Source organism: Notothenia rossii (assembly GCF_949606895.1).
Source record: "Notothenia rossii genome assembly, chromosome: 5".
Classification (NCBI taxonomy): Eukaryota; Metazoa; Chordata; class Actinopteri; order Perciformes; family Nototheniidae; genus Notothenia; species Notothenia rossii.
Window position 1 is genome coordinate 35828417 of NC_136903.1, and position 24919 is coordinate 35853335.

General features: G+C 39.5%; 3 protein-coding genes across 16 annotated transcripts in view; 1 reads left to right on the plus strand and 2 right to left on the minus strand.

The window, feature by feature from the left end:
- The window catches only part of LOC307039950 (uncharacterized protein), a 19620-nt gene extending 8950 nt beyond the window's left edge, over nt 1-10670 (plus strand). For 2 of the 6 annotated variants that reach the window (XM_079682414.1, XM_079682413.1), the window contains exons 3-5: nt 496-560; nt 850-967; nt 1100-2528. In XM_079682414.1, the coding sequence (XP_079538540.1) occupies nt 496-560; nt 850-967; nt 1100-1227 (311 nt within the window). In that variant the 3' untranslated portion in view covers nt 1228-2528. Of the gene's footprint in view, nt 1-125; nt 187-378; nt 561-849; nt 2529-7274; nt 8727-9179; nt 9291-9398; nt 9676-10185 lie in introns of those variants that run through there. The other 4 variants (XR_013808366.1, XR_013808368.1, XR_013808367.1 and 1 more) reach the window with 4 other exon arrangements.
- Nucleotides 10662-21332, minus strand: LOC307039947 (uncharacterized protein). Of its 4 annotated transcripts, none has more exons than XM_079682410.1 (14): nt 21225-21332; nt 14072-14293; nt 13884-13959; nt 13513-13554; nt 13325-13396; nt 13163-13239; nt 13007-13084; nt 12699-12904; nt 12357-12447; nt 12095-12257; nt 11877-11980; nt 11639-11782; nt 11428-11542; nt 10662-11150 (listed from the first exon to the last, which is right to left on the minus strand). In XM_079682410.1, exons 3-8 carry the CDS (start codon nt 13911-13913, stop codon nt 12709-12711), a joined length of 495 nt encoding a protein of 164 aa, XP_079538536.1. In that variant the 5' UTR covers nt 13914-13959; nt 14072-14293; nt 21225-21332; the 3' UTR covers nt 10662-11150; nt 11428-11542; nt 11639-11782; nt 11877-11980; nt 12095-12257; nt 12357-12447; nt 12699-12708. The 4 variants fall into 4 exon arrangements, with proteins under 4 accessions (XP_079538536.1, XP_079538535.1, XP_079538533.1 ...); XM_079682409.1 differs by having other exon boundaries at nt 12699-12814; nt 13513-13786; XM_079682407.1 differs by having other exon boundaries at nt 13513-13786.
- A 1130-nt stretch (nt 21333-22462) lies between these two features.
- tesmin (testis expressed metallothionein like protein) overlaps nt 22463-24919 on the minus strand; it is a 17744-nt gene continuing 15287 nt past the window's right edge. For all 6 annotated transcript variants that reach the window (XM_079684204.1, XM_079684202.1, XM_079684206.1 and 3 more), the window contains 3 exons: nt 24744-24881; nt 23454-23560; nt 22463-23172 (listed from right to left, as the gene is read on the minus strand). In XM_079684204.1, coding sequence (XP_079540330.1) covers nt 22989-23172; nt 23454-23560; nt 24744-24881 — 429 coding nt within the window. In that variant the 3' untranslated portion in view covers nt 22463-22988. The remainder of the gene's footprint in view (nt 23173-23453; nt 23561-24743; nt 24882-24919) is intronic.

Consider the following 24919-nt stretch of genomic DNA (forward strand, 5'->3'; position numbering starts at 1 on the left):
TGCAAGGCAATTTTGACAAAGACATGTGGGAGCTACTGTAGACTTATGTGCACAAGTACCAAATAACTTTAACATTATGAATTCCAAAATGTCTTTTTGTTAATTTTTGAATTTTTGTCTTGTAGATATTTTGCTCAGCAGATTCATCCTGGGAGCTGGACTGAGAAGACTGGGCATGATATTGCGGTGAATAATCAATGCATAACAAATATTAATAATAAATCCATAGCTACTCCAAAGATAAATGACTATTGCCCGTACTCTGCACATCATGTACAAATCATCATGTGGCTTATGGTAGGGTATCAGTTGGTACGTTTGCAGGCTTCTGTAAACATTGTAAATATAATGCTTTGTTTTCCATCTTCTCTGTTCCAGTATACTCTGTCGATTGTTTCAAGCGCCGGGTTTGAATTCCAGGAGGTTAGTTTATGATTTTTTTTTACCATCATACTGTTCATCTTGAAGAAAAATTGTCTTTTTCACTTGATTCAGATGGACATGCCTTTGATTCAGAAGTGGTGGTGTCTTCTTCTCATGGAGCGTTTTCAAATACAAGGGTATGAAAGCCCTTAACAATGTGTGTTTCAATTTCAGTAGCACTTTATTTTTAAGGTCACTTTTAGATTATCTACAATCTCTCAACAAACTCAGTCGCATGTCAATAGAACATCTGTTAGTTATATTAGGTTAACCATCTACAGATCAGTAGACCATCAGTAACAAGAGCTGTAAGACTCTGGATGGCAATATATGTTGAGATTATTAATGCATATCAATTGTGCACCAATGCCTTAGCCTTTCCCTATGCAATACTTTAGATTACATATTGTTCTTATGGTTTCAAAGGCATGGCCAAAGGTTTGCCTTCTGGACTCTGGAGGCCAGAAGCTTGCTCGAGGGAACCCTTCAGCCAGTGTTCATAGTGCCACGACAGAGTGCCAGAAAGGATATCTCCCAGGAGAAGGTGGCCATTGACATATTGCAGGCATGTATTTACAATTGCTTTAGTTTTGACAGTAGAGACAATAACAATAGAGACCTACAATAATATTTAGCTTGAAAAGATTTTGTATTAAGTCATGTTGTCATGGCACAGGCTACCGGGGAAGTGGACGGCGAGGAATCTTAATGGGTTTTTACTCCGAAGAGGGCTTCCCCGGGTACTGCAGCTGGAGCTGTTGTATGGTGGATGAGGGAGCAACGGACCGCGCCTCACCCCAGTGAAGAATCCTCATTGTGCCCAATGAATAACATTTTATTCTGCACTGAAATGCCTCTTGGTCAAACTGCATGTTTATCTTTGGAAGCCAGGTGCATAAACACACTAACAGTTGTTTTTGAGTAATCAAGCACCTCTTCAGAGACACATTTGATTTGATTTATTTGGATCGTGTAATACAATATTTTTTTTTTAAAAGAATACATATACATTTAAATTAAATTAAACAAGATAATTATGATACTGTAGAAACATAAGCAGTATCAAATTGATGAACTAAATATTATTGACTTACAAATGATATATAAACATCCCAATTACACATCCGAAAAGGCGTGGGAAGAAGTTTACCACCCCTTCTCCCAAAAACTAAATTAACATTTTTGTTTTCTTTTAACAAAATATACATCTGAATGTATGTCTACATACAATATACATTTACAATTATAAATAGAACATATCATTCTTACTATATATATATATATACGTTATATATATACTCAATACTAATATTCCAAGTTCCAGGGCCGTGGCATGAGGGGGGGAAAGGGAACAAGTGTGCATGAGGGGGTGAAAGGGAACGAGTGTCCTGATAAATTAGCAAAAAGTCACATTACCATTTACATGGTAAATGTACATTACCAGTTCAACTAAGGAGAAGGAAAAGCAGTAATTAAGAAGAAAGGGATGGATATCTGGCATAAAAGGTGGGAGAAAGACCAGAAAGGCAAATAGTATCATAAAGATCACAATAAATATTTATAAAGAAAAAAACAGAAGGGAGGAAATCATGATAGCTAGACTCTATGGATATAAAGCTATGGAAAAAAAAATGTTCTGCATTTTCTTATCAAATGGACCACAAATAAGCACAAACACTTTTTTTTGTTGACATAAATGGTCAAGCTGGCCTTCTATGGTAAAAGTAATCATCATATACAGTACAGTATTTGTATGCATCAAACTCAAATAAAACACAAACTCAAATAAATGTGTTTCTTTTATGGAAAATGAGCAATATATACAACCAGATATATTCATAAAAGATAATAAATTCTAATTGTAAAAAAAAAAATGAGTCCGCCCACCTTGCACTTTGGGTCGGCCTTGGTCAAGCCCTTTTGACCCCCCCAGCCTGGTTCTCGTAAAAGTTTTTCGCTCAAATGACACCATGGAGGAATGTAACAGGAGTTGACCGGGGACTCTGCCCGCCTCACTTTTTTTCACTTTCCCCCGGTTTTATTATTATTATTATTTTTGGCTTTTTCACCCGGTTTCTACCGGGGACATTGCCCGGTCTCGGGTGTCCCCCCCAAAGCCTGTGTCCATATATATATATATATATATATATATATATAGGGACACCTTGTATTGTAGTTAATATCAGTACAGTATCACTTTTCATCACTGAGATTGATTGAACTGTTCTGCCCTTATAGCGCGTATCCCTATGCGTAGCTAGACAGTTAGCTAACATTTAAAAGTCCTCCAATAAAGATGCAAGGTTTTCTTTCTTGACTTTACTGTTCTTCTTTTACTTTGTAAAACTGTAACAATACAGAAATAAAACACATATAAGTATGCAGGCTTTACTTAACATATAAGTAGCACTGTACAAACGACACACATACTACTATTAGGAATTAGCTATCATTAGCATCACTATTAGCTAGCACACGTCAGAATCGTCACTTCCTGTACTGACAGTGCAGGTGTCCTGAGAGTGGAGGTCTGCACCGGAACTGTCCTGAGAGTGGAGGTCTGCAGGCAGACCCCTCTCAGAAACTGCGGGTCAGAAACTGCAGGCCAGAAACTGCGGTCTGCTAGGCTGCAGCTTCATACTATTGGAGTGCGAGGCAAGGCCGGCGAGTTATGGAGCTATTTCAGGGTCTTAGGTTTTAATCATTCAAAAAATACAATTTATCTGAAAGTCCAAGTTTTCATCCTGAACTTTGAAAAATACAATGTTGTATTCAAAACAAAAAAAAGTATTTGAAATAATTTTTCAGGTTGAATATAATTTTTTTGAATTAAATATTTATTTTCATATTTCACTTTGATATACATATTTTGATATTTGAATACTTGTTTATTTCAGTTTCAGATTTTACATTTTCAGATTCAAACAAATTATTTTTTCAGTTTCAAATCTTTTTTTTTCAGGTTTCAATTATTTTTTCGCCTTCAGATCGTTTTTCACTTTCAGATCTTTTTTTTTCACTTTCAGACTTTTGACCCTGATATTGCTTCGGGGGGCGGGGCTTACCAAATAGTAGTTTGGCACCCTGAGTGACAGCCCTCCCTCTGTCATGATGCCTTCATGGATGTTAGGTAGTGCAAGAAATACAACTACACACTTTCTATACACAATACTCCCATGATTGGTGGTAAACAAAACTGATACCAGCGTCAAAGTTCGGTTAAGCGAGCTGTTGAGCATCGTAGTTGGCAAAAATTGCGGTATAAGAACAATAAACTGTGCTAGAATGTGAAATTAAGTTTGATATAAGTCATGTGGTTGAGCTAGACGGTATCATGAGATGGACTTTTTCTAAAGCAAATTGGGAGATGTTTGCCATATTGTGTGATAATGAATTTGATCAGATTGATATGGCAGGAAGTATTGATGAAATAAATGAGCAATTTACTTCAAATATGATTAAAAGCGCTAATCAAACTATTGGGAATAAAACTGGTAAACTTAGTAAATGTGTTAAGATGGTACCGTGGTGGAACAAAGAATGTAATGATGCAATCCGAAACAAAATCAGGCTGTTTGGAAAGCTAAGAAAGACACATTTATTACACAATTTATTAGAGTATAAAAAGGCACAGGCTCAGGTAAGGAACATTGTTAAAAGAGCAAAAAGGGAGTGTTGGAGAGTATTCTGTTTAAGTATTGGGAGAACTACACCATTAGATAAAGTATGGGGAATGGTTAAGAAGATGAGGGGAATAAGACAGCAGAGTAACCTGCCAGTGTTAGAGAATGGAAGGGAAATTGCCACTGGTGCTTTGGAGAAGGCAGAAATTCTAGCTAAAAATGGTCAAAGTTCATTCTTTGGAAAATTTGACAGAAGAAGGTAAGATCAGGAGGCAGGAAGTGTTAGATGAACATCCTAATGTATATGAAGAAAGACATTCGTCGCAGAGTGTTGTAAATATACCTTTCTCTATTCAAGAGTTGAGAAGAGCATTAAGTAAGTGTAAAATGACTGCTCCTGGGAAAGATAATGTATGTTATATAATGTTGACCAAATTAAGTGATTTTGCATTAGGAAAGCTGCTGGAGATGTACAATAAGATCTGGGAGAAAGGGAAGCTGCCAATAATATGGAAAGAGTCTTTCATTATTCCTATTAGAAAACCTGGGGAAGATCCAACCAGTCCAGTCAGTTATAGACCAATAGCTCTGACATCGCACTTGTGTAAAGTTATGGAAAGAATGATAACAGAAAGGCTAACATACTACATTGAGAAAAATGAACTAATGACTCCTTATCAGAGTGGGTTTAGAAGAGGGCGGAGTACTTTGGATCCACTGCTGTGCCTGGAGTCTGAAGTCAGGAAAGCCCAAGCAAACAAGGAGTGTGTTGTAGCTGTATTCTTTGATGTGGAAAAAGCCTACGATATGATGTGGAAGGAAGGATTATTAATAAAACTGGACATTATGGGTTAATAATTGGATTATGGATTTTTTGTTTGGCCGTGCCATCAGAGTCCGAGTTGGCAATTCATATTCTCGAAGGCATGAAGTTGAAAATGGAACCCCGCAGGGGACTGTCATCAGTCCTCTTTTATTTTCTATCATGATCAATGATATATATACACAAGTAGGATCTGATATTGGTAAGTCACTTTTTGCAGATGATGGAGCTATTTGGAAAAGGGGCAGAAATGTAAAATATATTGTAGCTAAGATTCAGGAAGCCATTACGGAAATTGAAAGCTGGTCTCTGACATGGGGGTTTAGATTGTCGGTGGAAAAAACGGAAACTTTATTTTTTACGAGGAAAAGAATAGGTGAGGAGGTTAGGTTAAAACTTTATGGACAAGAACTAAAGAAAGTGAAGACATTTACATTTCTGGGAATGTGGTTGGACGAGAGAGTCACATGGAGTACTCACATTGATAAAGTAGTAGATAAATGTAAAAGGGTTTTAAATGTTATGAGGTGCTTGGCAGGCACTAAGTGGGGGGCTTATAAAGCTGCTTTGAGGAACGTATACACAGCCTTAATAAGATCAGCCATAGAATATGGATTAATAGTGTATGGTTCAGCTGCATATTCTTCTCTTCAAAAATTAGATAGAGTCCAGGCACAAGCACTAAGGATATGCTGTGGGGCAGTCAGATCTACACCAGTGTCGGCACTTCAGGTAGAGGTCGGAGAAATACCAATTTCTTTGAGGAGAAAACAGTTAATTGTTCATTACTGGGCAAATCTACAGGGCCATAAAGATACTCACCCTACTAAACAAACTGTACAAACAAGTTGGGAAAGTAACAAAATAAAAAAAGAAAGTTTTTGTGTTTGTGTTTCGGAAATATGTAAGGAATTCAAAGTTAAAGAATGGAATATTAGTCCGACGGTGTTGTTATCAGCTGTTCCACCATGGTTGCTACCTCAACCTATAGTAGATTTATCATTATTGAAACGGTTACAATCAATGAAAAACAAAATCAATGTACAGGCTTATGTGAACACTGTTCTACATGAACAATATGGGCAGTTTATACAAATATTTACTGATGGATCCAAAAATCCAGAAAATGGTCTAACTAGTTGTGCATTTTATGTTCCTGAGTTAAAAGTCAAAGTGGAAAAGCGTACAAGTGATCACATTGCAGTATATACAGTAGAGATGATGGCTATCTCTCTAGCACTTCAGTGGGTAGAGAAAATACAGCCAATGCGAGTGGTCATTTGCTCTGACTCCAGTGCAGCTCTGGAGAGTATAAACAACTTCTCTTCAGAATTTCGTCAGGATATTTTAAATGACATTTTACACATCATGTTTAGGTTAGTTCATCTGGGAATTGTTGTGCAATTTGTGTAGGTTCCAGCGCATGTGGGCATTAGAGGGAATGAAGTAGTGGATCAACTGGCAAAATGTGGTTTGAAAGCAAACCAGATTGATATTATGGTACCCATCAGTAGAGCAGAAGTCAAATCTTTTACAAAAGTGGTCATCAAGCAACAATGGCAAAAACTATGGGACAGTAACACCAAAGGAAGACATGTATACCAGATACAAAGGGAAGTATGAACAGGAAGCACTTGGGGGAGTAGTAGAAGAGAGCAGAGCATTAACAGCAGGATAAAATTGGGACACTCAGGATTAAACTCATCACTACATCTGATTGGAAAACATCCAAATGGCAATTGTGATGGTTGCCAACAACCAGAGACAATACATCATGTATTTTTTAGCTGCCCGGATTATAACAAACAAAGATTCATTCTGAAAACTGCACTGGAAGAACTCAACGTCAAGGACATGGATTTCAAGTCAATATACGAAAGTAAATCAAGAAATGAAGCAAACAAGCTGATCTTCAAATTCCTCAAAAGCACTGGTCTGAGGACAAGGATTTAGTATGAACATTTAATAACTCAACAGTAGGTGGCGATATATGCTCCAAGTGGAAACGATTCGCCATTAAAGAGAAGAAGAAGAAGAAGAAGAAGAAGAAGAAGAAGAAGAAGAAGAATGTGAAATTACGTATCCGCAATGAAGCGTTGTCCTTCCCCACTTCCACTTCTGTCTCACTTTCTCAATCTGTTTTTGCCAGAGTGGCGACCGTAATTCATCTGTGGCTGCAGCAGCACACACTTTAATAACCGTGCTCACACAGCACCTCTCTTTAAATGATTGATAACTTACATTATGTTTTGATTTTAGCACCTATTTATAGAGTTTGTTTACAAAGCATAATTGTTGCAGTCATTTTCTTTGCACATGTCCTTAACGATAGTTTTCATGCTGTTTATTATTTGAACATTAACTAATCCAGTGCAATATGGTAAATTGATGTTTGTCAATTCTAGGAGCAACTGAAAAGGGACTTTCTTCAGAGACTACTGACTAGAATTTCCCAGATCACACAAAGACTGCCCTTAGATGTTGACTATTTGCAGTTTGCAGTGGACCAGGAGATGGCTATTTTTAGGTCGCTATCAGGCTAGGTTAATATGCCACAGGATGTCATCAATGCTTTGACTGAGCTGTCAAGGCTTGTCAATATTTGTAGGAGCCATGATCAATATTGATTGATTGGCTTGGCATGGGTATGGATGGCACTCATTATAATCCTGTTCATCTGTGTGAGGTGTGGGTGTGTGGAAGAGAGGGTGACACAGGCCATTGTATTTTTTTGTTGACCGCAAGATTACAATTGCTTTGATTATAACAATGTATATGTCTGATCACCAAGTTTTTTCATTAAACTACCATACTACGAAACAGAGCTTCAGATCTCAGCGAGTACTTTTTTAGCGTGTCATACAACAGCAAACAGGCCCGGCCTCAGCCTCTCAGCGACTTAGTTTGTATCCTGCTGTCGCTACAATATTGAAGACATCTCTAATCAGACCCCTCATCAGGTGCCAGTAATGCAAGGAGAAATGGGACGACCAAAATATGTTGTCTGTCCTCAGTAACTACAAGGCTTAATAGAAGACTTGTCCCTACCAGTGTCGGCCATAGCAAAACTTCTGGGTGTATCTGAGAAGACGGTCAAAAGGCGCATGCATGAAAATGGCCTTTCCATAAAACAGTCCTACAGTACCCTAACTGATGAGGAACTAGACAATTTGGTTCGGCCAGTTAAGGCCAGGACACCACATGTAGGATATCGAATGATGAAAGGAATCCTGAAGGCCATGGGTCACCGTGTGCAATGGAAGAGAGTGTCTTCATCAATGCATCGTGTTGATTCTGTGGGTGTACTCACAAGAATGGCAAGGATGGGGTGTGTTGCAAGAAGGACATATTCTGTTCAGGGTCCTCTGCACTTGGTACACGTCGACACAAATCATAAACTCATCAGGTACGCCACACACATTCTATGTTTACATGCTATGTAAAATAAAGGATAATAGAGTACAAATTAAAAAAGTTATGTTTTAAAATGCCCTGTCACAGTTGTTTGCATAATAAATAACAGATACTAAAAGTGATTTTGTGTTGTTTTTCAGGTAATTTTGTTTTCACAAATAATGATTATTAATAAGTCAGATAATGACAGTTATTGGTCAATAACTAAACCTAATGCATGATTTACAGTTCCTTTCAAAATATCTATATTTTTAGTTTGTATCCATCTTAAACCTTGTAGCAAAAATGTCTGGTGTTGGTTTTTAAACACATTTAGAGATCTGCTTTTATTTATTCTGCTTAATAATTTTCTCTGCTGCAGATCATGTACCTGGGTGCTGCCACTAATAATGAAGCATCGACTTCTTCTTGGAGGGTGTGCAAAAGTATGGCTTTCCATTAAGGTAAGGCCAACATTAGGTGTGGCTCCCTGTTGTACTCTTTAGTAATTTGGGCCTTATCTGTCATTAAAAGATGCATAATGGTTTGTATAACACTTACAATGATCAATGTTTTGATCACTGAAATGACCCGAGAATTATTCACGACCGAGTCAGGAAGTAACTACGACTCTCGAAATAAATCTGAGTGAAACCAACCTCAATCTGTCCAAAGCCCTATTGATGATAAAATATATCGTATAGAATACTTGACTAAGTCACCTTCTGTATCTCCAAACAAACCATGTTTAGGATTATTTGCATTATACCATTACATATTCATTTTTGACCTGTCTTTAAAAAACGATAATAATAAAAATAACTTGCCTATTTTATTCTACATTAAGAAATCTTAAAAATGCCATGTCATAACTTTTTATAATGTTTTATTTCATGTGTGTGACTCATCTTTTTAAGAGTAAGAGCCGACCAAGGAGTGGAAAATGTTGGCATAGCGAGATGCATGTTCACTATAAGGGGCTGTGGAAGGGGAAGCTTCATGTCAGGCAAAAGTGTGCACAATCAAAGGTACATTTTTTAAGTAATGTCAAACAATGACAAACACAAAGCCATCATTTGTGAATATATTGTGCTTTGTCCAATTTGAGTGTAATTTGATGATTTTTATTTTAACAGAATCGAACGTTTGTGGCGAGATGTTTGGATGGCTGTTTCAAACGTGCACTACGAGGTTCTTCACAGCCTCGAGGATGAGGGTGTTCTAGATCCGTCTGATAGCATCCACCTGTTCTGTGCCAAGCATGTATTTCTTCCGCGTCTTCAGAGGGATCTCAATGTCTTCAGGATAGATTGGGATAATCACCCTCTAAGGACAGAGCGAAATTTGACCCCACACCAACTGTGGACAGTGGGATTCCTCCATAATCCTATTGATGTTCCAGACCTGGCAGAGGTACTCATTATTTATTTCAAGCAAAATTGTATCAACATAATTTTGGCCAGTGTTCTCAAACTATTTCAACTAAAATATATTAGACCAAAGTATTGTGCTTAAAACAGCTTAACAAAATTAAAGGAACTCCATTAAACTTATATTATGAAAGAAATTGGCATTGCCACTGTATGTTCGCTGTTCATTACATTAGTATTGAACCTTTGGGCTAGGAAAAAATTATATTTGTCATGTTTCAATGGAATTTACAATCACTAGCATCAAATAAATGAAAGATAGATATTTTTCTTTAAAATTGCATAAAACTTTCTTACTAATGTAAAATGCAAAGCATGGGACTGCACTTGAAATGCATTTTGTAAGACCTCAAAATCACCTCTTTTGATAGGTGTACCATTGAAAAGGCAAAAAAGTGTTTCCTTTGTATTCTTTACATTCTCTAGTGTTTGTGGTGCCTAAAGTTATTCTTGGTCCCCTAAAATCCATGACTGATATTTAATTTTTATCAAGGAAATGGAGGATGCAGATCTTGATTTCAACACTGCCAGTGAGCCAGATGAGACCAGTCCTGGAGTGATTCTTCCACCTGTTGAAAGTCCCCTCAGTGAGCAGGATATGGCAGGACTTTTGGCCAATATTGATGTTACAAGACCATCTGGGTCCTACGGTCGAGACATTTATTTAGATGTATTGAACCATGTACTAAATCATGCATCCTAAATGCAAACATGTTTCAAGGGTTTAACCATTTAGACATCAACACCTTTACTTTACACCCTTAACATTTGATTATATTCCATATCACAGTTCTGGGTAGCAACATGTTACAACATTATATCAATTTGTTTGTTTTTCTTTAAGAAATGTTTAACCGAGTGGTGCAGTGATGAAGTATTTGTGTAGTTCGACCCGGAAGTAAGCTGCAAGGGTTCCCTCGACAAAAAGCAATGGGATATCCTACAGTATGGAGAAATCCCACTGCTTTTTTGTTGAGGGAACCCTTGCAGCCTACTTCCGGGTCAGCCTACAAAAACACGTCATCACTGCACCACTCTATTGCTGCCATTACATCTGTTTTTAAGATTACATGACTGGAAGCACTCAATGCTAAACCTTTAACACTTAAACAGTAAGGTTAACTTGGAACAGAGGTCGTGAATGGTTACCTTATTACACATTGCTAAATTCTTGGCCTAATTGAAATGCTTCAGTCAGGATGTTTTTGAATTTTTCATAGTGCCTCATATGTCTCACAGGTAAGGTGATTGTCTTGGCACATGCTGTCACAACAGGGTAACAGACACTGTGATGCCCAAAGTCTGCACTGCAGTCATGATTGAATTGGATCACAACTGCAAAGTCCTTCTCCTCTGAGGGAAGAAGTGGGACGTGACCCTGGCCTGTGATCCACTGCAGAAACGTTGCAGGTGTGATGGGATGTAGGCCATCTTTATCTACATGCCCATGATCTTCAGCTATGAGGAAAATAAACAAAAACCGTTATGACAGTTTAAAGTGTAGTTTTCCTTTAGTGCAAGTGAATTGTACCGAGGTATTTTAACCACAGAACATCTGATCCAAAAAAGGTAATCAAGTTTATGTAATTCAGGATTCCTACAACATCTTAAACATTAAATTAAAGGACATTTTAATGTTTTTCCAAGCCCAATGCCTTCAAATTTAAAAACCCAACTTTTGTAATTTAAAACTTACATTTAAATCTGCATTAGAAGTACATCGAAAACTTTATACCTTCATATAGGAAGTCCTGAATGAAGTTCATCATCTGCAGCTCAACCTGATGCCTGGTAGTCCCTTTGTCACTCAGTTGAGGAAGAATGGATGTCATGACAAACTCTGCATTGACCTATGATGAGAACAAATCCAGATGTAAATGATGTACTCTTTACTCTTTAACTTTAAATATCAAATTGTAAAGAATGGTCTCTTGTGTTCTGCTCACTTTTACATCTTCCCCAGAAAAAACAAGGGCTGGCAGATATCTGGGTACGGACTCATCAGTGAAAGGAGCCCATACAGCTGCAAGCCTTCCCTTAGTTGTTCCAACATAGGCTGCAGCCGCAGCACTGCGTGGAGTATGATGGCACTACAAAATTACAAAGTAAATGCAATCCTTAATAAAAATATGTTACTCATGTAACATCTTTTAATATACAAAAATAAATAAGTGTCAAGCATACCGAACAATGGTGTCCTTGTTTGGAATGGAGACATTTCCAGTATATCCACAATTCAATATATCATCAGATAGGCCTATAATTGAATGCTCAGTCGCCGAGTCAACCTGAAAACCGAGAAGTACATCTCTTTACATATTCAATATAACCCTATGACTATAATTGGAAAATAAATGCTTATTTCTTATTAACCCAGCATTTACATAATATAGAACTCATACCTGGTCAATTAACTCTCTCAGCTGGACATCTGCCACTGAATCACTGTTGAGAACCTTCTGGTTTATACGTCCACTACAGAGGTAACTATAAGTCCATGGGCTGAAGAAGGCAGGGGCGGGGCCACCTTGTGCCAAACTAACAGCCAAAATCTCTCCAACTGTCCTATTAAGAGATTGAGCATGAACGCATTTTTTATGTTATATAACATTTATTAAAAATGAACAGTTGGTCCTTACTGTGCATGCTTAAAAGTAAACAAACCTGTAGAGGTCACTGTCATTCAGAGAGTACCGTGGGATCCGCTGCTGTTGAGGTCCTTCAAAGAAACGACCCTCAATTCCTGCCACCACTTCTACACACAAGTACAAAGACCATTTACTTTAATAATCAGGATACTATTTTACAAGTATTTTATTAATGTCTAACCCAGTTTAAATACAAAAAAGGTTAAGCAGTATATAACAAAGACTAGAAAGAAAAAAAATGTCATGAGTCTTTGTTAATCAGCCCTTCAACCAAAGTTTCACAGACATTATCCATAAATCTAGACTATTTTAATTAAGAGTCAAATGTAAGAATGCAAAAATTGTTGTTTTTGTTTACCTGTGAGAAATTATTTTCGGCGGGCTCCTGTGTCAACTCCTGCCTCCCCAAAGAAGGTCACGTTCAGGGTAGCTGTGGGTGAACTGCCTTGTTGAAGCTGCCACTGTAGAAGGCCTCTTTTGAGAATGTTTGTTCGTGAGATTTGTATATTGAAACGTTTCTCTACGTCTACTCTTCCAGAGATTGTGTGCAATACGTCATCAACACTGCCAAACAAAACTCATAATTAACAGGCGTAAACTATTGATATTGAATAAAGAGCTTTTTTAGAATGAAGATCCAAGCAGAATGAAGAACCCAGTATTTACCTTTCGAATTGCCTCTCCATTGCCTTTCCATTGTTGTGGCCCATGTCAGTTTTCTCATCCAGACGGACATGTTGATCTCTAAAAAAGTACAAAGGACATGTATATCGTTAATATAAAACATGTAAAATGAACCTTAATGTACTGGCTCTAAAATACCTTTCTCCACACATGCTTGCATGTATTTCTAAAAACTGTGCTGTGAAGCTCTCGAAGCAGACGGGACATGGCACCTTCTGATGGAGGTAAAAGTTTAAATATTAGCAGCTGTATCAAGTTTATATAGGCAATTTTACAGTGCAATACAATGAAGTCCTTTACCTCTTCAAGAGATTTTTCTGTATGGTTTTGCACAGGGTGCACGACCGAATCAATTTCCACCTCACTTGTTGTCTAACAAACAAAAAATATTACCAACACATGTGTTATAACTCACTGAATAAAAAAATATTTAAAGCAAGTTGTACTATTAAAATGCAACATTACATATATTTCATGCCCACATTTACCTCAATGTCTTCTTCCAATGATAGACACTCCTCCATACACTCCTGGACATGCAGAGCCAAAATTTGCAGAGGAAAATGTAAATTGCATGTTTGGCATTGGGCTTTTGGCATATTCTTGAACTCTACAGCATCCACGGGCAGAGGTGTTAAGTCGAATTCATGCTGCAGAGGGACAATATACAGGGTGTTCTTCCCTGCCCCTGTGACACTGCGGAGGAGTGTGCCGGTGTATCCGTCCGAGTCAGGTGGAATCATTATAAGTTTTCGTTACCTCCTGTAATTTTCATTGTTTGAATCATTTCAGTTGCTTTTAGCTCAATATTTAAATGAAAATGTATTACAATGAATGTTATTTAACACATTTTTCGCACCTGTTGATTTGTAGAGGAGCCATCCTCCATCCAGCGCCTGCAACTTTGGATATTCCTTTTTCAGGAGACTGAAGAACTAAGGAAACAATAAAATAGGGTGTTCTTGAAACCAAACCAACTCTACAAATAAGTTCCAAGTTTCAAATATGAACACAGGTTATATAAATATGGTTTTCTTTATACAATACCTCTTCATGGCTCACGTCCAGGGGCATCGATATATGTCTTTTGCCCAGTCCCGCCTAGGCAAGGGCAAATTCTTCCGATGCTGTTGGGGTACTGTCTGCATTCAAGTTTAACAGGTAAACATAAAATGTAAAGGGTCTCCAGTTTTTCTTCGCTTGAGTTGCAAAGGTCTTGAGAACTGGAAGCTTTCTCTTCCCAAGGCAATTTCGAATCCAGGGAAAGATCTGCATTATTTAAACAAAAAAGTAATGTTGTTTAGCACATAATCCTAAATGGACATATCAACTTGCAGTTTACCTGTAGATAAACAGAAATATATATTTATTAAAATCTAAAACCTGGCCATCTCCTGCTCTACAGAAGGACCAGGCATTGTTTGGTCCTCCTTCCTTCCTTCCGGCCAGGGCTGCACATAACTGGTGCGCAGGTGCACAAAAAAGAGCACCGGGTCATTTGAAAAAAGGCGCATTTGCGTACCGACATTGAGAGAGGGAGAGAGAGAAGAGAGAGAAGGAAGAAGAGAAAAGAGAGAAGAGAGGAGAGAAAAGAGAGGAGACAGAGAGAGCGAGAGAGAGGAAGATATTTGCGAGTTGCATATGAACTCAGGGCCGGACCGTAGCACTGGCTAGATGTTAGCCTAGGGCGCCAGATCTGGGGGGGCGCTGCGCTGGCAGTTCTGGGAGGGAAACATTTTTTGGACCGTTGGGGCTCAAACTAATTTTCGGCCTTGATGTAACAATATTCATAATTAAGTAAATGTAACATCCTTTTCACCCCGGTTAGTTACACATTTCATTTGCCCTGTACGATGGTTGCTGTAAGTGATGAAAATGAGGGATGTTGGCTTATTTGGCGCCCGCAGCTCACAGCTCACAGCCAAAGTGCGAGAGAGCGAGGGAGAGAGAGAAGGGCACACCGCCCGGTACCGGTGTTGCAGTATAAGTTGAGTCATGACAACTGGCGACATTCTATTATTTTCGTCATAGGAATCCGGGGCGTGTACATTGAGGACCCATTGTTGACTTACCAGGAAATAAACATCGTTTGTCGTTTACGTTAATCTTTTGCTATATCTGCCTTCCTAAGATCACTTTGCTGCACATTCAGTACTCGTATGTGAGGTTGTGGATGAGAGGCCGATATCGTGACGCTTACAGGGAGGTATCGAACATTACAAAGTAGGTGACTGTGTGGATGCCTGTTCAAAACATTGCAAACTTGAATAAATCATTTAAATTATATATTTGTGTCCGACTTTCATTTGTTCATCGTTCTTAATGTGATGTATAATAGCTTTGATAGCTGTCCATACCTTCAGACAGCCTAAAAGTAAAACACAAGTTGTTTATTCACAGCCCGAACGCTCATCGAGATGACTGGATCAGTCATGACAACTTGTGATCGGCTCCGATTAAATTGTGATATCAATTCTGTAGCTAACCTCCAGGGAGCACGTTTATTTTATGAAATACCTGTATCCCTCTCATCACAACAAGACTCTACACTGTGCAGGAAAAACAATTACATACATGAAAATAACCTTGATGCATGGGAATTAAACACACAAACTATCTTCCGTGGCTATACTGATATGTCACAGTAACGGTAAACCACAGAAAAGTAAGTCCAGCGGGGCACAAGTTGAATACATATAATTTGTTAATTCACTTGTTATTGGCTATGGTAGATTATTGGTTATGTTCACATACTTATTTGATTACATCCACTTGTCTAAGATGACAACAGAGACTTTCGACCCAAAACCAGCTGTTGACTAGTGGATGCAAGCAGCTAATCGCAGACTCAACCAGAGAGAAAGTAGTAGGCCTACATCATCAGATACCATGTCTGACAAAGGGGAAGACAGTGAGGAGAACAGTCAGGAGGGTAGTGATGACAGCTTGTAGGATTACTGGTCGTGCTAATGTTGTCTTGTGTTCACCTCTGCATGTGTGTTCTGTGTTCACCTCTTCATGTGTGTACTGTGTTCACCTCTGCATGTGTGTTCAGTGCCATGTGTCTGGCAAATAAAGTCAAGACCCCTCAAAAGTTACGGTTTATTTCATTTTAAGGATGAGCACCAAGCAACATCTCCAGGTGCTCCTTTGAGAACCAGTGCAAAAAAAGTTATGTGCACCCCTGCTTCCGGTGTTCCGGATTAACTGGTTTCCCGATCAACTTGTTTCCCGATCAACTCATTTCAGTGGGGTGCGTGGCTTTCGACTGAAATACACATTTCGATCGCTTTCTTCTGTCGTTTACATACATCTTTTGGTATATTTGGCTTCTTAGGAACACGGTGATGCACATCCAGTACCATTGTGTGAGGTTGTGATTAGGCTACGATGGCGATATCCGGACGCGGACAGCGAGGACTACAACAAGACAAACGAGTTGCTCGAATAAATCATTTAAACCAGCTATTGTTGCCAGACTTATTACGGAATATCGTTGTTAATGTCCAAGTCCATCTGTGTATACCTTCAGACAGCCTCCAAGTGAAGCACACGGTGTTTACTCACAGTTTGAAAGCAGCGTGGAGAAGTCTTCATCTGTGTTAAACTGTGATCCTCCCAGGGAACTGGGACCCGAACACGTTAAAATGTGACCCGCCCAGGTTAAATTTTGTTACGATTTTTGTGGCTATCTACCAGCGATCATGTTTAATATGAAAGACTACCCGCACATGTATCCCTTATAAAAACGGTATTGTGCAGCACTCATCCAGATAACATGTGACTGTTACCTCGTTTTGCAAAGATAGCAGCAGCAATGTCATTGGAGATATTTAGACTTTAAAATGCTGCTTGGTCATGAGAGTTGGTGTCGGCAAACAATATTACGAATCCTCTATTCAAACATAATATTCAATGTGCATCGACATGAAAATAACAAAAAAGTTCATGCTGGACTCAAACCCGAGTCCCAACAGTAAAAATCAATCATGCCTGGCGCGTTATGAGTGCGCCACAAATCATCACGTCCTAACAAATCACCACAGCTCAATTTCTTACATTAACATTGTCAACAAGTTCTAGAAAAATGCAACCCGACCATCATTTATAATGTGAGCGAATGTATGTACACTTTAAGCCATATAACATATTATAGTAGGCATTTGATTTGCTTAGAAATAGTATACTGACTGAGGTCTGTATCAAGCCTCATTAAGACCCACAGAGATCAGATATCCTAGTTTATCAGCCTGCGAGCCCACATTATGTTGTGATAAGTGTTAATTTTACATATAAATGTGTTCTAGTGCAAACATTAACTTCCAATATGCAAATCAGGCCATGTGTTTCGTGATATTTGCCATGCAAAATTATGCTGTACAATATAATATTTTGGCTCTATCTATCTCTCTATCTCTATCTCGCTATCTGTCTCTATCTCTCTATATCTGTATCTCTGTATCTCGCTATCTCCTCACTAACCTCATAACATGGCGAAATGTTAATCCAATTTATATAGACTGGACCCATGCGCAAATTAATTAATTAATTAAGTCTGTACATCTGTTGTTCAATTGTATGTTTCACTAACAGACCGTATGAAAGTATAAACGGGTATAAAATTGACTCAACATCATATTAATAATAATATATGATACAAATGTAAGACTGACAACAATAATAGTTTGTAAAGGATTTATTGACATGAATGTTTTCAACAGTGAATACTTAACACAGAAATCGTAACAGTTTAACCTGGGCGGGTCACATTTTAACCTGGGCGGGTCCCAGTTCCCTGGGAGGATCGGTTTAACACAGATGAAGACTTCTCCATTCAACACGTCCTAACAGATCACCAGAGAACAATAAATCAAGTCGCTGTGTTGATGCCTGTTACATCGCTTTTATCCAAAGCGATTTACAATAAGTATTCACTGTTCGAAACATTCACATCAATAAATCCTTTACTAACTATTATTGTTGTCAGTCTTACATTTGTATCATATATTATTATCAATATGATGTCGGCATTTTAACGTGGGCGGGTCCCAGTTCCCTGGGAGGATCACAGTTTAACACAGATGAAGACTTCTCCACGCTGCTTTCAAACTGTGAGTAAACACTGTGTGCTTCACTTGGAGGCTGTCTGAAGTTATACACAGATGGACTTGGACATTAACAACGATATTCCGTAATAAGTCTGGCAACAATAGCTGGTTTAAATGATTTATTCGAGCAACTCGTTTGTCTTGTTGTAGTCCTCGCTGTTCGCGTCCGGATATCGCCATCGTAATCACAACCTCACACACTGGTACTGGATGTGCATCAACGTGTTCCTAAGAAGCCAAATATACCAAAAGATATATGTAAACGACAGAAGAAAGCGATCGAAATGTGTATTTCAGTCGAAAGCCACACACCCCACTGAAACGGGTTGATCGGGAAACAAGTTGATCGGGAAACAAGTTAATCCGGAACACCGGCTGTCCCTGGCTTAGGTGCTGTGTGAGCACGGTTATTAAAGTTTGTGCTGCTGCAACCACAGATGAATTACGGTCGCCACTCTGGCAAAGACAGATTGAGAAACACGTGAGCTTAGGGTGGCCATTTCCATAACACCAAAAAGGAGGACACTTTGGGATTATCTTTTAGTTTTTATCCTGGCTTCACTGAATCCTTCACACTCAAAACACAATAAGACTCTAGTGTACTAACCACAAGTTGAATGTCTATTTACGATACTTTTGCCCTTTCCTGGCTGCTTCCAAGAGTTTTTTGTTTGTAAGGAGTCTCTGGTACATGTCTGTGCACTCAAATGTGAAGTTGACACAAATTTGCAGCTCTGCCTTGACACTGTCCACATCCAGACGATTTCTCTCATTTCTCCATGCTGAGGTCATCATTGAGAACACACGTTCTGTATGTGCATTGCTACATGGGATGGAGAAGATGTAGGCGCTGATCTTCCTCAGATTCACAAGTGGGACTTCTGCTTTGGAAAACAGTTTCAGATACCGCTCCTCACTGTGGCATCCTTCCATTTCTGAAGAGCTGAGAATAGCTTCCACCATGCCATATTCCTCATAGAGTCCATCCATGTCAATGTCTTTCAGGCTGCAGGTTTGGACTGCATCACTGTATTCTCCATAGGACACAGCAGTTGTGAGGCCAAGCTTTGACACTTTACTATGAAAGCTGTTCTCAGAGAAGTCATACCTTTCACTCACGTATTTCTTGGCTCTTTCATAGAAAACAAGAAAATCAGCCTCACATTTCTTAGCCAGATCAGGGGTTAGCTGCTTGAGTTTGTTGTTCACAGCAAAGCCAAAAAATGTGTCCTTTAACCTTCTCTCAAGTTTCCCTTTCAGTTCAGTCATTACCTTAAACACAGAGGTTATGCTGAATGATTTGGCCTCAAGTGCTTCAATGCAGTCTGAAAACACTTTCAGAATGTGACTGAGGAAGAGAAAATACATCTCAGATACTTCGTTGCCATCCTCTCCAAAGCATTTCCACAAAATCTTGGAGCATTCCTCCTCACCTAGACTCTGAAAGTAGCTGGTCAGGGGTCTCCAACACTTCAGGATTCTGTCAATAGATGGCAGCAGAGACAACCATCGCGTGACAACGTGCCGCAGCAGATTGCATTCCTCCACTTCCACAAACTCGCAGAATTCCTTCAACTGCGCCGTTCTGCTAGCTGAGATGCTAAAATGGCTATACACCTTAAGCACAACATTTTCAATGTCAATATCCAAGTTGCTTGCTGCATATCTTGTTGCATTGTGCAGAATATGGGCTAAACAGTTTGCAGCGAGCACGTCTTTTTGAGCCTGTTTCAGTTTCTGATAAACACTGTTGTGTTTTCCATAGTTAACGCTGGCGTTGTCTGCTGCATATGCTGACATTTTTTTCACATCTAGTCCAGACATCTCCAGTTTAGATAGCAGCTGATTTGTTATAGCTTCCGACTTTTCGTTGCTATCACTGTAAAAATCCAACAGTGCATGTTGCACGCCCTCCTCAAAGTGAAAATATCTCAGTACAATGGGGAAACACTTGATCGTACCTTTGTTTGATGCATCACTTGCCACTGAATAATGCAGTTCATTTTCTTTTATGTAATCCACATGCGTCTGGACAGAGTAGGGTGCTAGGATATTTTCGCACAAAGCTTTGGCTTTTGTTTTTCCACAGGTCATCCCTTTTGCTATTGATGAGTCGTTGTAGATTGTGCGATCAACTTTTATTCCACAGTCTACACTCCTGTATGACTGGTGATGCTTGACGGCATGATAAACTTTACAAAGTTCTGCTGCGGAGATTTTGTCATCTTGAGGCGATGAAGCTTCACGGAAAAACGATAAAAGTGAAGAGGCACCTGCGCTTTGATCGTTGCTTTTGTGCTTATCTGTGTTAGCATGTCTGTCGACAGCACCTTTTCCTTTGCTACTTACCTCCACATCGCAACGACACAACGTGCAAAAAGCATGGAAGTCGTCCTTTCGGCTTTTTGTGAGGAATCCATGCTCTTTCGACCATTCAGGATTAAATGAAGTCTTTCGTTTCGGCATTTCTGCGGTTTAACCTACCGCTAACTAGGCGGAGTTGGCTCATGAGCTAGTCTGCTAGCGCTAACGTCACTCTGTGCCACAGTGCCATGCCGTGAACGTGACGTCAAGAAGCACATGGCTAATTGTTTACGTTTATTAACCAATGAAATACAAGATATTTATTTGACATCACATTCACCCAATCATTTGTAAGACCACAAGTCTTACAGGGATATATACTTACACATAACTTATTTTTTGTATTTCTTTGTATAATTGTCTATTTTTTTTTTATACCCTAAAAGTATAAAATAGGGATCACCTCAAAAGGAGGACAAATGAGCGTCCGGCTCAAGGCTGCGCCGGCAGACGGACACAGACATTGAAAACCGGACTGTCCGACCTAAAACCGGACGGATGGCCACCCTGGACTCTATCAACATAAGGGAAATTCACTTGCACTGACTAGAGCTAATAGCATAGCCTACACGAGTAGCCTGAATGCCATGGTTAGTTTCCCACGTTGCCACATTCATTCCCCACCTCAAAAGGCCTGCCTTCCTTTTATGTATGTCGCTATAATATTATTATCATGCTCTTAGATAACTTCTAAGACCATGAATGAAAAAAAAGTTAATATTTCTTACCTGTGCGCTGGTGCCAGCATGTGGACCTGACGCCATCGCAAAAGCCAAGCCAATACTATGCTGCGTTCACGGAGCTACGTGAAGTGGGGAAGGACAACGCTTCATTGCGGATACGTAATTTCACATTCTAGCACAGTTTATTGCTCTTATACCGCAATTTTTGCCAACTACGATGCTCAACAGCTCGCTTAACCGAACTTTGACGCTTTGTTTACCACCAATCACGGGAGTATTGTGTATAGAAAGTGTGTAGTTGTATTTCTTGCGCTACCTAACATCCATGAAGGCATCATGACAGAGGGAGGGCTGTCACTCAGGGCACCAAACTACTCTTTGGTAAGCCCCGCCCCCCGAAGCAATATCAGGGTCAAAAGTCTGAAAGCGAAAAAAAAAGCTCTGAAAGTGAAAAACGATCTGAAGGCGAAAAAATAATTGAAACCTGAAAAAAAAAGATTTGAAACTGAACAAAAAATTGTTTTGAATCTGAAAATGTAAAATCTTTTTTTTCCCCCACTGTATCTTCTTTGGCAGCTGCAGCAGTCAGGAGGTTGGGAGGTCTCACAGGACCTTGTACAGCCGGGACACTTGCTGGTGGCACAATTGTGTAGGCTGATGGCAGAGGTGTCACTGACTTAGTGGAAGAGCAACCCTGACCAATCACTAGGACACCACGATCAGATAGAACTCTAGAGAATGCATCTATACCGAGTTAGTTGATATACACAATACATAACTGCGCCACATCTGCCACCAGCACACACACACGATAAATAATTTGCAATTTTGCAAATTTCAACTGATTGACAGCTTATTTTTGTTCAATTTCTACCTTTATCTTCACCTAAATGCATTTTCGTGAATTCTGGCGATCTCAAAAGTATCACCAAATGATTGGGCATCCCTAATTTAGTTGGATATGACACCTTAATGTTTAAATGTATTTCTACAATGTTTGGTTCCAAAATTAAGCATGTTTGAACATTTGTCCCCCGAGAGACTGGCGGCCATCTTGGATTTGACCTCTCACGGTCCTCACAGGTCAAATCTGACTTCCCTCCACATCTGAAAATAAACCTTATGGTATGCACTAACTATGCTAGAAATGTCATGCTTTTCTCATAAAAAGCACAATTGTTGTGCTTATCCGCTGTACTATACATTTTCATGGGAAATCAAATACAAATTGTAACTGAATTAATAACATCCAAAAACTAAAAATAATATTCTGAAACACCACATGACTTTCATTTTGAGTTTATTTTAAAGGCTTATCTACAATAAATAAATAAATGAGTCAATAAATAAATAAATATACTTAAAAAATCCCAAATGGGACAACACACACCTATTGCAACACCTACAAATATAGATACATAAAAATATGATTATTTCTTTTGTAGTTTCTAAAGAGATACAACATTTAAATATTTTATATAAAATAACAATTAACACATGCACCCCCAAATAAATACAGTTTCACATCTGAACTAAAACAGCAAAAAAAGAGGAAAGGACCGAGACATGAACCTGAGTGGGACATTAACCAGTAAAGCTTGCTAACAACACACCCTGTAAAATAACTGATGCAGATATAGGTGTAAAACTAAAGCAATTTTATGTGAGCTTTGGCATTTCTATAGTCATGCGACAGTCTTCAATTTCAAAAGTATTAATCTGTAAAGCCTTCTGAAGTGCTGTATTAACTTGTATCGACGATTGTCCAATACGAGCTATACTAGCATTTTTTGCGATGCCTCCAAAGTGTCAGTATGAATTGTTCTTGAACATAGCCTTGACAATTTGTGAGAGGCAGTGTCCGAACTCCATCAGCACCATGCGCTCAGCCTGGGAGGGGCTCAGGTCCCCGCCCTCTGCCCCCTCCGCCTGGGCCAGCATACAGCCGCACACAGCCTCCACCACAGCAGGGGTTATCACAGATAAAGAGCCCCTGAACACACACACACACACACACACACACACACACACACACACACACACACACACACACACACACACACACACACACACACACACACACACACACACACACACACACACACACACACACACACACACACACACACACACACACACACACACACACACACACACACACACACACACACACACACACACACACACACACACACACACACAACCATGAGTCCTCTGGCAGTATGACAAGTGTTACAGCTGTAGAGCTCACTGTGGAGTAACGCACGGACTCACCTGTCCTCCACACTGACGCTGCTCTCCTTCGGGCCCATCTCTGAGTCGTCAAAATAATAGTTCCTGCAACCCACACATTTACAGCTGGAGGTGCACATGATGTTGGCCTGCACAGACACACAGGGAGACACTCACAAACAAACAAACAAACAAACTGCATGTGATAGGGAGGATGTCAGTACATTAAAACAAATTGAAAATAATCTAACTGCTTTTTATGAGGTTGTCTCAGTATTTTCTGAGACAACCTCATTTGGTTCTTAGTAGCAGAAATGAAGCTAGTAAGTTTAGTAAATTCCTTCTAAGCTTCATCCCTTCCTCCATAAATCCCTTTGATCCTTCTTCCCTCCTTAGATCCCTCACCCCTTCCTTCCAACATCTCTTCTGCCCTTCATCCTTTCTTCCTGTCTCCCCTTGTCTCTTTCTATTTTTATTATTTTTAATTATGAACAGGACAGGTGACGACAAAAACGTTGTCACATATACAGACTAAAGACTCTTTTTTTTTTACAAATGACAAGATACCAGGGGAGACGGAAGCAAACTGAATAATAAAACATGGGTTTGGATGGCAGATTTGATCTCTTGTCTCCTTCTATTCAATCTGTCTGGGGACTGGTATTCAGATTGGGCAGAAACACGCCTGACACAGAACCCCATCCTGAGTCTCCCTCTGTCGGGCAGCAGACATTCCACATCCTTCTTTACCCCTCCTCCTTACATTCATCAGTACTACACATTCAATACCTCAGGTAATACATCTTGAACCAACATATTGCTGTTGTGTGGTCGTGGCTCGAGAAGACTTGAATCAATGTTTAGCTAATTTGTGCAGTGTGTGTGTGTCTGCAGTGCTTCACCTAGGTTTACTGCTTTGGGGGGGTGCTGCCTGAGCAGGGGGGGGGGGGGGGGTTCATTGGGATATATATTTTTTAAATCCTCTGGAGCAGAGAGAGGAGCTGTGGATTATTGTTATTGCTAAATGCATCAGTGTTTCTTAGGGTCAAAAACACTAAACTCACATCTTAAAATTAAAGCGTTTAGTTTATTTAATAAAAGAGCAATGTGAAAAGTGACAGTAGATATAGATTAGTTGCAATCTGGTGCTGTATATATATATATATATATTTTTTTTAAACACCTTGAATTTCAGGGGGGGCGCGGGGCTCCGTTGGCGGGGAGCAGCGCCCCTCCAAGACAATGGTAGGGGAAACACTGGTGTGTGTGTGTGTGTGTGTGTGTGTGTGTGTGTGTGTGTGTGTGTGTGTGTGTGTGTGTGTGTGTTTGCACCTCATAGCACTCGCAGTAGTTCTTCAGGCAACCAGAGCGTTTACAGTGGCAGCCTTTGTTCCGCCAACCTTTGACCTCTCCTGACGGCCCGTCAGCAATCTTAGACCTGAAGGCGTCTGGGTTCCGACCTAAACATGACTACATGATGACAACACCAGGGATGATTACATTAAAAC